Source organism: Talpa europaea, assembly GCF_964194135.1.
Source record: "Talpa europaea genome assembly, chromosome: 10".
Taxonomy (NCBI): Eukaryota; Metazoa; Chordata; class Mammalia; order Eulipotyphla; family Talpidae; genus Talpa; species Talpa europaea.
This window is the reverse complement of record NC_140077.1, coordinates 15,939,604-15,954,614: the sequence shown is the minus strand read 5'-3', so window position 1 is coordinate 15,954,614 and position 15,011 is coordinate 15,939,604. Positions and strand designations below refer to the sequence as shown.

Below are 15,011 nucleotides of genomic sequence, written 5' to 3'. Positions count from 1 at the left end.
TACAGCCTATGTCCTGCAATAAATATGTCCTGGATGGAGAGCATTTTTCTTCCCTACCTTTCATGATCATTTGTAAGAGGTGGTATTTCCCCCAAGAAATTAATGGGTATGTTAGTTACATCATCATAGCTTTTCAACTTTCTTTTTTAAAGAGATGTTCGTAATTTGCAGAAGATACTGTGTGTGCAATAGGACATGCACTGGTTTTTGGCCCTGCCTCCCACATGCCCACTGTGACTTACTCATGTAAGCCCACATTCTGTGCATGTTGGATTTGTCATCTAGGTGGTTTCACTCCCAACACAATTCTTTCCAGTAGGCTGTGGTAAACTGTCAGTGCCCATTAAGCCAAAGTGCTCTTCATCATCATTAATTAATATTCTGTTCCCAGAGGAGGGAGGATATTGTCCAAAGCTGTCAGACCACTGCTTATCAACTACATTAGAGTGAACCATTAGGAATCACACATCTCAGACACACCTGACACATCACTTTGGCCTGGCCACCAGCAGGGGCTCTCTCCTCTTTCATGGGTCCCATGTGATGCCTCCAGAGCATCTGTGCTAATCAGAAATTACAGAGTTTTAGGACACTTGTTTCTAGGATTTTCTTGCACAAACACATCTACCAGACAAGACTGAGAGATGCATAATAGCACTCTCTGAAATTAGCAATAGCTGCAGACTCAGGACTTGGTCGGGAGTGATGAATAGGCCTAAAACAATCATCTAATTCTGTTCAGGTGGATTTTTTCCTATACCATTTTCTTCTTCCTGTCTGGTTTCCTCTACAGCTAGCTAGGTAAAGTCTAATACTACTTACCCTACTCATCAATGCCCTTCTATCTTAGGGATGCTACTTGGCCACATCAAATATTAAGCCAAATATTGATCTTTCTGGAGAGGGAAGATAGTTTGTAGTTAAGAGTTCCACACTCTAGGATTCAGGCCCTAATTCTGCCATTTGCTTGCTATTTGATCTTGCAAAAATGATAGCACTCCCTTCTCTCCCTTCATTTATATATGTTTAAAATGGCAGCTAGCTTCCATGTCAAAAAAGTTAATAAATGGATTAAATGAGATAATCATGGAAGGTTCTTTACACAGTCTCTAGCACACATGACTCTAAATCATCAGCTACTATCTTTATAAGTTTTCAATAACAAAAATTACCTTCCAACATTTCTGCTTTTCACCAACTTCCCTGGCTCACATGTCTTAACTCTTAAATGGAGTTCAAAGGTTAACTCATGCTTAGGCAAAATGCTGCTATTTTAATAACTAAATCATGAAATGCAGCCCCCTCCCCCACATTTTATCTTCAACATCTCCTATCTCATTACACACACATGTAGTTCCAGTCTAGAGAGAGACACATTTTTCCCAGGGCCGCAATGTGTGTGTGTGATTAAAATGATTCATTTTAATGAGAATTGAGCTTTCTTCTGCATTTCCCACTTGTATATTACACAAGTCTCCTCCACCAAAATAGCATAAGGAGCACACAAAGGTGGGACTAGCAGGAACTGGCATGCAGCAGCACACAAGAGTACACGCCATCCTCCCTAGTCACCCCAAATTTCAGCAGACATGCATTCCATGCACCCTAACTCTACTGCCCCATTTCACGTGTTGTTCATCTCTGTCCCTTATTAAATCATTTATGGATTTTCTTACTTTTCATTTATCTCTGGGCACTCATCATTCATTGCAATTCAACTGGGAAATCCACATTGAATGGCTTTCAGCTTTCTGCTAACCAGAACAATCAGATTTAAGGAACATTTGTGCCAGGTTCTGTGTCAGCCAATATTCTTTGTGCCTAGGTAATCAGCAGATATGGCACTGCCAGTCTGATCACATCAATTTCAATTCAGGTTGCTGTGAACTGTCAGGCTAATAAAACATACTCTCCGTCCCGGCCCCAGGACATAGAACACCTTTACATAATGCAGTCACGCTACTGCTCAAAGTGATGATAACAAGAGCCAGCAATTTCCGTGCAGATGATTAACAACAAGAAAGACACAAAGGGGAAGCACAAGGAGTACTAAAAAAATAGCTTCCCTTGTCCAGAGGTCTCCTTTTCCCCCTTTTCATTCTGTGCCCGTTAGCCATGTCTGAATTCAGAAAACCATTCCTGAAAACAGCAGCAAATCACAAGATATTGCAAAGACATTCCTGTCCAGATCTGTCATCTTTTCCATCATCAAGAGACCAATTAAATGGTCTCTATTCTGGCAGAAAACAACATTTGTCCAGAAAAATTATTCCCCATTGACTTGAAAAGAGGGGAGAAGATAATCAGGAAGGGGGAAATGCAACCTGAAAATCAGATGTTTTTCTGGGGGGTGAAGTATAGAGCTGGGACCAGAGAAGCGAACTGTGCGATGAATCTGGGACAGCTGCTTTGACTTCATACCACTGAGGCTCTCCAAGTAAGATATCACCATTGTAAGCACTGGATCGAGGCAAGGAAATGCATAGCATTTCAACAAAACACACTTAAAGTTTAAATGTTTACAAGACATTTACAAATGAGGAAGAAAATGTGGCAATTTATACTTGTTTATAAGACGACTACTAGTTGGTGTTAAAGAAAGTCATATGGCCATGCTAATTGCAATATGGGTAGAAGTAGAGTCCCAAAACAGTGGAAATATGTTGGACATTTAAACAATGTGGATGCATTTTAAGACTATAGGAATAGAACAGTGTATCAGGGCTTACATTCATTGGAACATAGTATTAATTGTGTTATCTATAATTTGTTAATCACTGCTATACTCTAGGCCCTGTTCTTGGTACTTTAACTCATTTAATTCTCAGATCAAAACTCTCAAATAGATGCCAGGTTTACCTCCACATTTTAAACAAAGGAACCTAAGGTTCAGAAGTTACTGGATTTGTCTCAAGAATACATATGGGTGGGATAGCTAGGATTTAAATCCAGGCAGCCCAACTCCAAAATGTATACTTTAAACCACAGTTTTATCCAAATGAACTTGAAACTGCATCACTAGAATATGTATGTGCTTTCCAGAACACACTTTCAGTTTGAGGCTGAGATAGCTGACACTATATTTATCTGGAACATGGGCAGGAAAGGAAGCAGAAGAAACTTGTGAATGTATAAAAAAGTCAGCAATGTATTTCTGAAAATATATATGCACAAACTACAACTTATGCTAGTCTACCATAATTTCCATTACAAATATTCAGGCTCTGAGTTGGGCATACAGTGTGTTAGCATGCCTTTATGTATCCAGAGAAGTTTAGATACTAGAGGAAAATCTCCAAGAACTCTTAAAGGATAAGGAATACAGATTGCATTAAAAGGGATTACAATGATGGGTTTAAACTTCTTAAGTGAAATTGGCTTCCTTCTTTGACATAGTGGATATGAGCCCCTTGCTTCTTGTTATACAAACAGCCTCTTGACTCGATAAACTTACACTCAAAGGAAAGCATCATTATAGTTGTACATACTTGAATTGGTTTTAGAAGTTTTTTTTTTTTTCCAGATAGAATCTATATAATTGCACATTCCAAATTCTGAATATGTTTTTAATGGTTCATTATAATCCATTATGAACTCGTCAGAGCTCAAGATAAGACTGACAAAAGGCTAAAGATCCATCTCCAATCTCCAAATAGCAGTTTTCTTTGTACCTACCCATCCTTTAAATGGCAAGAAAGGCATTGGTGATGTCATGAAAGCTAGCTGGTCTAAAATACATGATTTTATGTTGAATCTTTTTTTTAAGATTTATTTATTCATGCATACAAGAACTGGTGTACAGGCCAGAGGTGCAAGGGGTGAGATGATTCACCAGAGAGAGAGTGGGGAGCAGAACAGGCAGATGTACTGAAATACACTGCTGAGGGGAGCAGCGGGCAAGACAGGAGAGATCTGCTGTGCCATGTGGGTTGCTCCCTAGCTGCCCGGGGATCAAACTTGTGCTGCACAGGCTGCAGATTACTTCATAGTGTGGTGTTTAACCCCTTGCGCCACCAGGGAGGCCCTGAGAATTCACTATTAATCTTACCTCCCTCACTGGCTTTCAGAGGCTGGCAGTTAGTAGGGGAGGTGATCTAGTTAGAAGGTGTTCAAGTCCAACAGGAGTGTCCCTGATGCAATGGAAAGATATTCCTCAACCTTTCTTCAGAGACAGATAAGGGCCCACCAGACCTTTTGTTGAACACCCTGAACCCCCCTCCACCATTGGCCCTTTAAGACTTTAAGTTTCATACTACAATCACTCTGGTTCAACCCTTTAATTGTTTGACTGCTTTCCCAGACACACCACAAGGTCGGGGGCCTCATGACTTGGTCAAAAAAGAATCCTGAGAGATGTTCGGCAAATCACCTAATCCCTCCTTTTCCTAATGGAAGAAGGCTGCATAGGAAACTAGACATGAAAATGATTGATTTTAAATCATTAGATCATGAAGCCACCATTGTAGGGCCTTCATTGGCCTCTCAGGCTCTGCAGTGGTTCAGGGGCACATATGCCTCGTGACATACCTCATAGAGGTCGATCATGACATTGCCCTCAGGGCCTCTGGTACTCTGGACGTTCTCCAAGGCCAGGGTGAAGTAAACACCCCGGGTGTCTGAGATGTAGAGGTTGTATGTGTCGTTCTGGTTCCATTCTTGAACAGCTGCGAACACTTGGTTCTCGTCTGTGCTGATCACATGCATGTCCTGAAGAAAGGTACAGAGAAGTGAAGCGGGAAAAGGGTTTTATAAGTTAACCTGGCATATGTCCCAAGAGAATGCACTCTAATGAGGACCAGAATAGGCATGAGGCACTGTGACAACACAGGAATTTTTCTCTTGCATATCTGGAAGACAGTAATTAATTAGTTGTGTTAATCACATAGGGCCTTTGTCACTGGTAGGGTTAGACAGAGAGGTCATGAGAAAATGGGACAGAGAGATGCTTGGTAGTTCAGTGATAATTTAATTGCTTTATTACATAATTTGAAAAATACTTTCTCCAATATGTATGACTTCGGAGATTCAATCATTCTGATATATTCTCCAAGCATGGTACATGTTCAGAGGTTGATGTGGGGTAAATATGAGGAAAAACTAGGACAGAGAGAAAATAAATGAGTTCTGTATCCAGTGGTGTGGCCCATGGACCAGATGCTTGGCTATAACCTGCAGGCTTCTTTGACACATAAAACCCTAGCCCCCGCCCATGTTAAACCAAAATCCACATTTTTATAAGATCCTTGAGTGATTAATACATACATTAACATTTAAGAAGCTCAGCAACCTCCAGAAACCCCTGAAAAAAATGCCCACCTGAGAACCCCAAAGTACTAATCTTTGTGTTAACGGGAGCTCAAGGACTCAGAGAAACTTTTACTGGGAGCAGCTCAAGAAGAAACCTTAAGGAAAAGGGAAAAATAGCCTGGATAGTTGATGATGTTTTCTGACTGGTAGTCCTGGAAGATAGAAAGAGGCAAAGGTGATGTGGACGCAGTGAACAGATATCCCTGGGGTGGGAATTCCAAGACTCCAGAAGGGGATGTTCAGATTGCGGCCGTCACAGGCTGAAGCTTGCTGTCTCCTTCTGGTGATGCCTGTTCCTATGATCTTGGCAGCCTCTTGCCCTTTGCCCAAGGCAGTAAAATTCTTATAACTTTTAAAAAGCAAACCAAAAAGAGTTACACCCAAGCAGGAAGGGAGGGGAACCACGAGGTGGTAGTTTCATATTCAGTCTTTCCAGATGAACCATGCTCCATCCTTGAAAAGCTTCAGGAGATCTGTCAGTCTTTCTTGGCAACAATTCCAATGCTGGAAAATTCTGTATCCATTCTAACCTAAATTTCTCATGATAATGCATCTTTATATTTGCTCAGCCAAGGAAACAATCAATCAGCAACTCAGCCCCAACTCAACTTCAGACCAATAACAAAGAGACTCTTCTGACTTTTTAGCCTTGCTCACAGTGAACTCAAATGACCCCAGAAGGAAGAAGTCTGTATCCAAAGAGTTTCACAATACTCAGTCCTACCCAGTCTTGCATGCCTTGCTCTAGAGTTTAGCAGGAAAAAAACCTGAGTGGGAAGAACAAAAATTTATTCTACTCATTAATTCAGTGTGGGCAGTAATTAAACTAAAATTTGACATAAGGTTGACCACATCTAATATCAGCTCAATGCCTATTAAAATTTCTTCTGATAACTGTAGCTTAATGTTCTTTGAAAAACATAAAACATCCTCATCCTTCTCAGATAAATTTCCTCTCCTTACATTCAATCATTCCTATTTTCTGCTGCTATCAGCACCAGCAGATATTCAGAATATCCAATTTCCCTGATGATGATGATTGGATTAGTGATGAATATGTGACCAAAGCAAAGTCAGTAACACATGATTCTAGAATGAAAATGGAATTAATAAAGGGGGTAAAACAGTATCTCTAACTACTGCTCTGTAAGAGTTTCAGGAAGAAGTTTCAAAAACCTAGATCAGTTAGTAAATGTTGAGCATTTACTATAGTGCCTGGTGCTTAACATCTATTCCATACCTGCTAGCAATTTCTCCTAAGCAAGCCCTTGAATCCCCTTTGTTAATTAAGCAAGGTTGATCTGGCCTTTCTGTTCATTGTAAATGCTAGGGTGCAAACAGATACACAACAAAAAGTGGTTCACATAAGTGTTTTATTTCCTGCCAATGGAGAGGGTTCACTGAGAAAATCAGCCAAGAGCCATTCAACCACTGACGGTCAAACCTTTCCAGGTTCTCCAATTTCTACACTGAAAAGATATGCATCCTTATTCTGGTATTTAGAATCTTCAAACAACTGTTTCAAAGTCATGTCCCCTTCCTTGTTAGCAGGATGCAGTAGCATTCCTGAAATCAAGTGAAAATATTTCAGAAGCAATCCTCAAAGCTAACTCCCCCTCTCTGTGTTTGGAGCGATTTTGTGAACTTAAGAACTTCTGAGGTCAGGGTTACAATAGACATTACACTAAGTAGATCATCTGTTACCCAATTCACCCAAATCTTATTTTGCAGATATCAGACACAGATGCATCAAGTGCTTAAGTACCTTGGAGAACTACTAGCAAAATAATAGTCTTATAATGGCCACCTTGAGAAAGGGTCAAGATCAAATCTCTTTCTCCCCAGGTATCTAATTATATTGAACAGTCTTTTAAAAAACAATACTGGTCTTAAATATTTTAATTCAAAGGCTTACATGAATGCCATATTTCTTTATTCCTCTTGCCATACCCTCTTCCTCTATCTTCCCAAGCAACGCTATAGGTTGAAAGTTTTTGGTCAAACGCATACTTTCAGAGGAAGAAGTCGTCTTTGATATCTTTCTTGTAGAACATTTCAGAAAGTCTGCCCTATAGAACACCAGTGTTATTGGGTTTTAATCATTTCTGTAAATGGGTCCTTTGGTAAAATATTTTCATTAATTCTGAATTAAATGCTTTCTTGATTGCAGGACATTTTAGAACTTTCAACATACCAATGAGTAACTGTTACTTTTTAGACAAGGAAGAATGGAAGTTATTTATTTTTTTAAACTTATTTGAATACAGAAACAAATTTTCATGAGTCATCTCTAAGAGCATTTTGTTCTGGGTAAAGCTTTTGTAAAGTATTGCATATTTAACCTCCTTATTTTAAATATGTTTTTAAAATACACAATAGGAAAAAAAGAACCTGATATACCAGCCCACGTTTCAAAACAGGTTAGTGACAGATCTAGGTCTGTAATTCCTGTCTCCAGTTGAGAATCGAGCATCCTTCACCCCACCCACAGCCCCTTCACATTGATCTTCAACCACAGAGACAACTAGATCCATACTAATAATCATATTACCTTGCTTTTATAGAGGATCTGTCCTCCAAAATGCTCTAAGCACTTTCATATGTATTGCCTCATTTATCACACTTCAATAGCTCAAAATGAGCACCAAGTAAGTTAAAGGAAGGAAACTGTCACAAAATCTCCCTGTCTGGAGGACTTCAGGCCGTTAATGCAACAGTGACAGTAAAATCTCTCAAACACGCCCCCCCATCCTTGCCATTATTATTAAATCATCTCTCTCTCTCTCTCAGATATGTATGTGTGTGTGTGTGTGTATATATATATATATATATATATATATCTGCGTGTATGTTTATATATATGTGTGTGTGTGTGTGTGTGTGTGTGTGTATCCACACATACACACTGAGAATTACCATGGTCTTTCAAGAACTGGTACAACAGCAGTGGATGCTTAAAGAAAATTTGAGCATAAGAGTACTGGTTTGTCTTGATTCTTTGGTAGATCTGAAGGTTTGTTCTTCTTCAGCTGCCATAGCCCTTGATTGGGCAGAAGGTCATGAATACATGCAACTTTGCACAGGCCACTCTGCCCAAGTGGGGGCTTCTCTTTGAAGGTATAATAGGATTGCAAAGAGTCATTTCATTGCCTTAAATAATAAACACCCACTCGGGCCAAATATATTATTTTGCTGCACTGGCTTCTGTTTTCCTCTGGATAAGCTAAATTAATCACTGTGTTCTGCCTTCACACCTCATATGACATAGAGTGATGGAACATACTCATCTGGGAGAGCTGGGGGAGGGGACAGATAGTTGACATAGGTTCAGAGTAAGATCCTTCCTTAGAGACTGGTTAGATGTTAACAGTGATCAAGCGGTACAAAGTGTGTTCCCTAGCACTCCAGCAATGGCACTGAAGGTGTTTCTTTAATTTTAAACTACCATTTCTGTGGATGTTTGGATCAATGGGCTTTTTCACTGGATACACTTTAGTATATCAAAATTGGGTGGGAGACGTGTTCCTATCTTTTAATTATATACATTTTTAATTTTTCAAGAAAAGAGAAGTATAACATACATAGCGCTAGTTTGAACATCAGGAGACTTGAGTTCTGGCCTCATTTATGCTGCAAACAGCATTTGGTTTGACCAAGATCCATTCCATTCAAAAATTATAGTCCAAGAAATGAATGATCAACTTTGTGCTCTCCTGATTTGGCTTCAATTCCCACATGCCTCTTGAGCAAGGGTATCTCACTGCATGGAGTATTATTATTATTTTTCAAGGTATAGCTCTTAGAAGGAAACAACTTCATTTGTTGGTCAATCAAAGGAACAGCAGTTTATTTCAGGGGTCAAGGTAAAAGGAAAAAAATAAAAAAAAGCTCTGTTGGATGAACTGAAGGAACATATGCTATACATCTGCCCTTTAGACCTTCCTAAGAGATTATCAAGGGTAATTTTAACACACTCAGTATTCATATTGGCTTTACCCCATTCTCACCTAAGGCACAACTCCCATGTGTCTTAAGTTTTTTTTTTTTTTTTCTTTTTGGAAAATACTTTAAATCAAACCCAGAATAAGGAGCATTTAAATAAATACATGTAGATACTTACAGTTCTGGGCAATCACCACTATCATTAATCTCTTAGCAGCTGAAAAAAATAATAACTACTAACATGCATACAGTTCTTTGGAGTTAATAGTGCAATTTAATGTATGCTATTATCTCTAATGGACTGAGGTTTACAGCCCACCTTTCACTTTGCTCTAGTTAGGGACAGAGTTGTGTCCAAGAAGGATAATTCTACTCGGAAAATCAGTGCAACTGGCTACTGTGGCTCTCCTGGGAAGGGAGACATGCACTGCCCTTGTGCTATATCCATCACATGATTTCCCAGGCAGCAAACTGGTGTTGGTCCAAGAAAGCATATTATCTTACACAGCCATGGGTAAAATGCAAGGGAAAGTGTCATGAAAATGCAATCAAAGAAAGTTCTTTATGTTCTTTGTTTAACCCAAAGATTTCAAAGCTGAGCTATAACTCTACTTAAAACTCAAAATCCCCTTATAGCCACTTTCATCTCCGTTGCTTGAAAATCAAGGCACAACACCTTTACAATTTCTGGCTATTTAAAATACATCACAGTGGCAGCAAGACAGCAAATGCACAGCTTCTAGTACCCACAAAACTCGGTCTGACCTCCACTAGGTGGTGCTCCATATTAACACAGTTCTTCAGTATTTATACAAACACAGTCCAGAGACTCCTGCATTTGAGGGTCCCTTTTTGTCCACCACTATTTTCAAAGGAGTGGGTCCTTGGGAAAGTCTAAAGAAATTAGAATTCTGTGGCTCAGACTCGAAAGACAGTCAGTGTCACCCAATGAGAGAGCAAAGGTGGGATGTCATAGCACTGTATCCTCTCAGTAAGCAACTGGTAACAATAAAATGGAACAGAAATGAATAGTACCCATTGCATTGATATACTGTGCATCCAAAGCATACTTTTTATCTTGGTAAAATATAATAATACTGTTCAAAAACTTTACTTTTGAAAAGCAAAAGCAAATTATTTGTCAGTTTGTTCAGGTGATCCTATAGTATTTTGGTGATCCTATACCTGTAGTGTCAGAGAGACTAAGAAAGAGTCAAGAGAGAGCAGTAAGTAATGAGACTGGCAACAATAGAAAGTAAAGAAAGTGCACTTGAGACACAGAAATGCACGGTGAAAATAAATAAAAGTCTGAGAAAATGAAAAGATTCTTAGGAGTGGGTGGAGGCAGGAACATGTGACTCAGAGGAAATACTAAAATGAAATGAAGTCGATTCAGGTCATACCTTGGGCAAAGCGTATTTGGGCAGCTTCATTTGGGCAAACGCATTCCTCTGGTAGGACACGTAGTAATGTGGCCGTCCTCCTGACGTCAGCTGGGTCAGAGACACAAAGGCTGTAAGAGGAGCTAGCGCAGCAGTTACAGGTCATAGAAGAACAGACATTGAAAGGAGGCAGGAGCTGCCAACACAACAGCATGAATGATGATTGTGGACAAGTACAAAGAATTGGCATTCAGCTCGACAACAGCTTACGGAGTGCATTTGATGGGGTCTGAGACCCAACGGAACCTACCAGATGAAAACACACTTCTTCAATTTGCACTCAGAAGCCAGGAAACACTTTCAGTTATTTTTCCTTTGCTAATTATACCAGCCTTGGGATATATTGATTCAAGGTCCATCAGCAGTTCATCTACCTAGCCCCAGGACTATGACCATATAACCAGGTCCCCATGCCAATTGAAAAAGAGATAGTCCATGTCAAACAGTAACAGAACCATAACTTTTCATCTCTGGAGCCCAAATTCCAGAGATAGCACCATGTGTGGGTTATATGTTATAAAACAGAAAAGCTTCCTGGGAGCAACACTGATAGAGAAATATATTAAAGTAGAACTAAATGGTAAACATTTTCAGTTTTAATGTCACTTCATATTTTGATGCTGAATCTATCAGAGTATTTATAACTCATTTCCTTGAAGAAAAAGGAAATGTGTGTTTGTGTGTGTATGTGATTGTTTTTGAAACATTTTAAAAGTACGCGGCTGATGTAGAGCAGTTTGAACATTTGTTCCCTCTAAACATGAGATTAAATATCCTAAATTATAATTTTTATCTAGATAACTATAATAGTGTTGAGAATGTGTCCTGAACATAGTGAAATTATAAATACAAACTTCTTAGCAATTGTACCTTTGTCATTTTTAATATGGAGAGCAATTATTGAATTTTTAAATGAATAGTCCAAATAAACCTACAATTATCTTTATATGCTGAAAAGCAGCAAAGCACATCTGTGGAATTCACTCACTCAGGAAACCGGGGCTTCTTGGATCACTTCAGACATCTCATCTAAATCCTCTTTATCCTAATCAGGAGTACATGACAATAAAGGCTGATTACCACTCTAGTAGCCTCTGCCTCCCACCATCTCAAGCCACTCACAGCTTCCCATTCCTACCTATTTTTTAAAGTGGGCAGCAGGCTGACTGGCTGACCTAACTCCTGATAGGAAAAGCTTGTCATACCTGCTCATTCTCTTGATATGACTGACCAGGGCTTCCATAGAATGCAGATGAGGCAGGTGGACAGATGGAGTGCTGAGCACACCAGAGACTATTTTGGTGCCCTAGCCCCTCTGAGACTATGTGTTCATAAGGTCCTTCAGACACTGCCCAGAAGAACTAATGGATATCTGTTAGCAGCTTCCTCACTTGGCAGTGTCCCTTTTGTTGAAAAGATAATTGCTTTTTTCTTTTATCATCTTAGAGGTGTGCAAGCAAAAGGGGCTGCATCAGAGACAGGAACAGGTAAGAGAAATGTCTTTGAGACTATCAGTAGTCGCAGACTTTTCCTACCTGAACAAAGACATAATCATCCTGGACAATCAAAGAGTCGGGGTCAATGTAGCCGGGGAAGGGTCTGTGTCTGTTGGCCTCTGTGCAGTTCTGCATTCGGCACGTCAGGTACTGCGAATCTGAAAAACAAAACGGTGGTGTGGGTGATGCACAAGGAGTATTAGCCTCGGAGTGAGATTTCCTATTTCCTTTGCTGTCTTCAGGTTGCTAAACAAGCCTCATATTCTTTGATCACTATATTATTATAGTTACTGTTATTGATAAAATTATCATTATTATTTTACTCACTTGCTGTCAACAGCATCACCACCATTTCCAATACCTCCATCCATACTTGCCATCTTAAAATACTAAATTCTCTTCAATTAATTTTCCCCTTCCCAACTCAAATGAAAATTTTAAAATCTGACAATAATACTTGTGATTTCATGGTTATTTTTTTCCTCATTAATAGACTCCCCTCCACATTTTGCCTTTTGACTGACATAGGAAGCAGACAAATGTGCAAGCACCAATCATTTCAAACTGGAGTTGCTGATAAAGGTTTTCCTTCTACCACCAATTAGAAGTGAAACAGAATAGAGGAAATTCTTAAGTAAGAAGTTGGCTCTCATTTCGTAAGTTGGTATACTAAGACACCACTACACTGCTACGCTGTCAGGGTTAACTCCCACGTGGATCTGACCTCTGCTCCTACAAGTGCCTGCGCCTGTTTTCCAGCCACAACTATCCTGCCCTCTGTACCGACTAGACATCACATTATTCACACCATGTAGAATAAGTTCAAGTCTTCCACCACCCACCACTTCAATCTCCACTCAGGCTGATCACTCTCTGTGATTCTTCTCAACTTCTACTTTATGTTCAGCAACTTGGCAAAACTTTCTACCACTTTCATGTGTTTATTGTCTTCCTAAAATGTTTCTCCTCAGGCTGTTTCCAACGAAGGTTCTGGCTTTCAGATTTCAGCTCACTCTTACTTCTGAGGGTCTTCCATGATTACTTTTGATGACATACCATTCTGTCAATTTCCTTCAGAGAACTCATCATGATCTAAAATTACCTTGCTCATTATTTATTTTTGTCGCCTACCTCAGAATATAATTTCCATGAAGAAGAGGTCTTTTTTGTTGTTTGTTATTATTCACTAATGCAGCCCCAGATTTGAACACCATTCCTGGTAGAGGGTACATAATAAGTTAATATTTGTCAGAAAAAGGCCTTATCATTGGAACATAGCTTTTAGAATGAAAAGAACTTATTTTACCTTTATGTTTTTTTTTTTGATGTTTAACAAATGAGTGAGTTTGATTTTAGGACATCAGAGATTCATGCAGGACTCCATTTTTCCAAATGAAAAATAAATTATGATTATATGAAATTGGAGTAGGCAATATCAAGTTTGGTAGGGTGTAAGGATTCACTAATGACTTCTCTTAGGGAAATTTCCAGAACCGCCTTTACTTAAGGACCATGGGTAAATCTGTATTCAATGACTGTTACCACTAGGGGGCAACATGAACATTTGGTCTGTGTGACCAATAACTTGTAGTTGTCCATAAGCCCTCAGGAGACAGGTGGATTGTTTTATCCACAATCGTCCTTATCCCCTTGCCATTTGTGGAGATATGCTAGTGCTTCAGCACTTTTACCATCCTGGTCCTGATGAAATCACCTCCAATGATAAACTAAAGAAGAAACTTCTTCTCACCCTTATCTGTCTCCTTTGTTTTTTTCAGACATTCTCATAGTATGATAGATTTCATAATTTTAAGGCATGATTTAAAATCGTTCTCCTTGAAGATGATCTCTGGGACTCAGCCCTTCCAAGAACAATTCTCAATGTACATAAAATCTTTACCTTACAATTTCACCCTGCACCAGTATCTTCTACAGTCTGTAGTTGACTTTTGCTTTTCAAAATGAGGCTTGGGGTCTTTGAAACAATGAAGACAGAAGACCATTAGAGTTGGGGTGGGTTCAGGAAGGGCATGTAGTACCTGCATTGTTCAAGGGAAATCACTTCCTCTTCCTGACTCTTGCCAACCTCACCCATGAAACAAGGATGCCAAAGTCAACTCCTGCAGTTTGGTTCTAAAATTAACTGAAATTATATAGACGCTAAATGATTATGAAACTCAAATTTGTATAAATGGCCGTTGTTAACGGTAATAAGGATAGCATTCTTGTTTTTCTTTTGCTACTTTTCCCAATGATTAGACCAGTTTGGGGCACAATACTGGGGCATTAATAAGACTGATTAAATGGAATTGAGTTACTGTTGGGGACCTGTCCAATAGCCATTTGTTCGTGTCTCTTTGCTGAAAAAGTTGATACTGGATCTGGATCTGCTGGCTCATCCTTCCTCCATGTAATTCAGAAGTCCTTTATGCAGGATTAATCCCGTTGGATTTATGCCCATTCAAGGTCTACCTGTTCTCCTGGCCATGGACTGGTTTAGGGAAGGGTTTTTATTTTTTTTTTAATTTTCTTTTTTTTATTTAAATATTGTATTTTATAATTCTTACATCTTTTTTCATCTTTGCACAATGTACACATTTTCATTTTGGTTATATTCCCCATACAATTGCAACCCCCACTTATTTTGACTCTAGTCCTTCCTTTCCCTGCCCCTCTGCCCCCTCCCCCATAGTGTGTCTCTGGTTTATAGTTGCTTGTTAATTTTGATTTTTACTTTGTATTGATTAGTTTTTTTCCCCCGGTCTCTTATTTAGGTTTTCTAAATTCCTGCTATGAGTGAGACCATCTGGTATTTTTCTTTTTC

At 39.3% G+C, this 15,011-nt stretch overlaps 1 protein-coding gene across 4 annotated transcripts in view; it reads right to left on the bottom strand.

Moving 5' to 3' along the window:
• Window positions 1–15,011, bottom strand: part of SORCS1 (sortilin related VPS10 domain containing receptor 1) — a gene marked incomplete at both ends in the record, with an annotated part of 470,229 nt that overhangs the window by 94,520 nt on the left and 360,698 nt on the right. For all 4 annotated transcript variants that reach the window (XM_084244881.1, XM_084244882.1, XM_084244884.1 and 1 more), the window contains 3 exons: window positions 4,528–4,707; window positions 10,653–10,742; window positions 12,227–12,345. In XM_084244881.1, coding sequence (XP_084101007.1) covers window positions 4,528–4,707; window positions 10,653–10,742; window positions 12,227–12,345 — 389 coding nt within the window. The remainder of the gene's footprint in view (window positions 1–4,527; window positions 4,708–10,652; window positions 10,743–12,226; window positions 12,346–15,011) is intronic.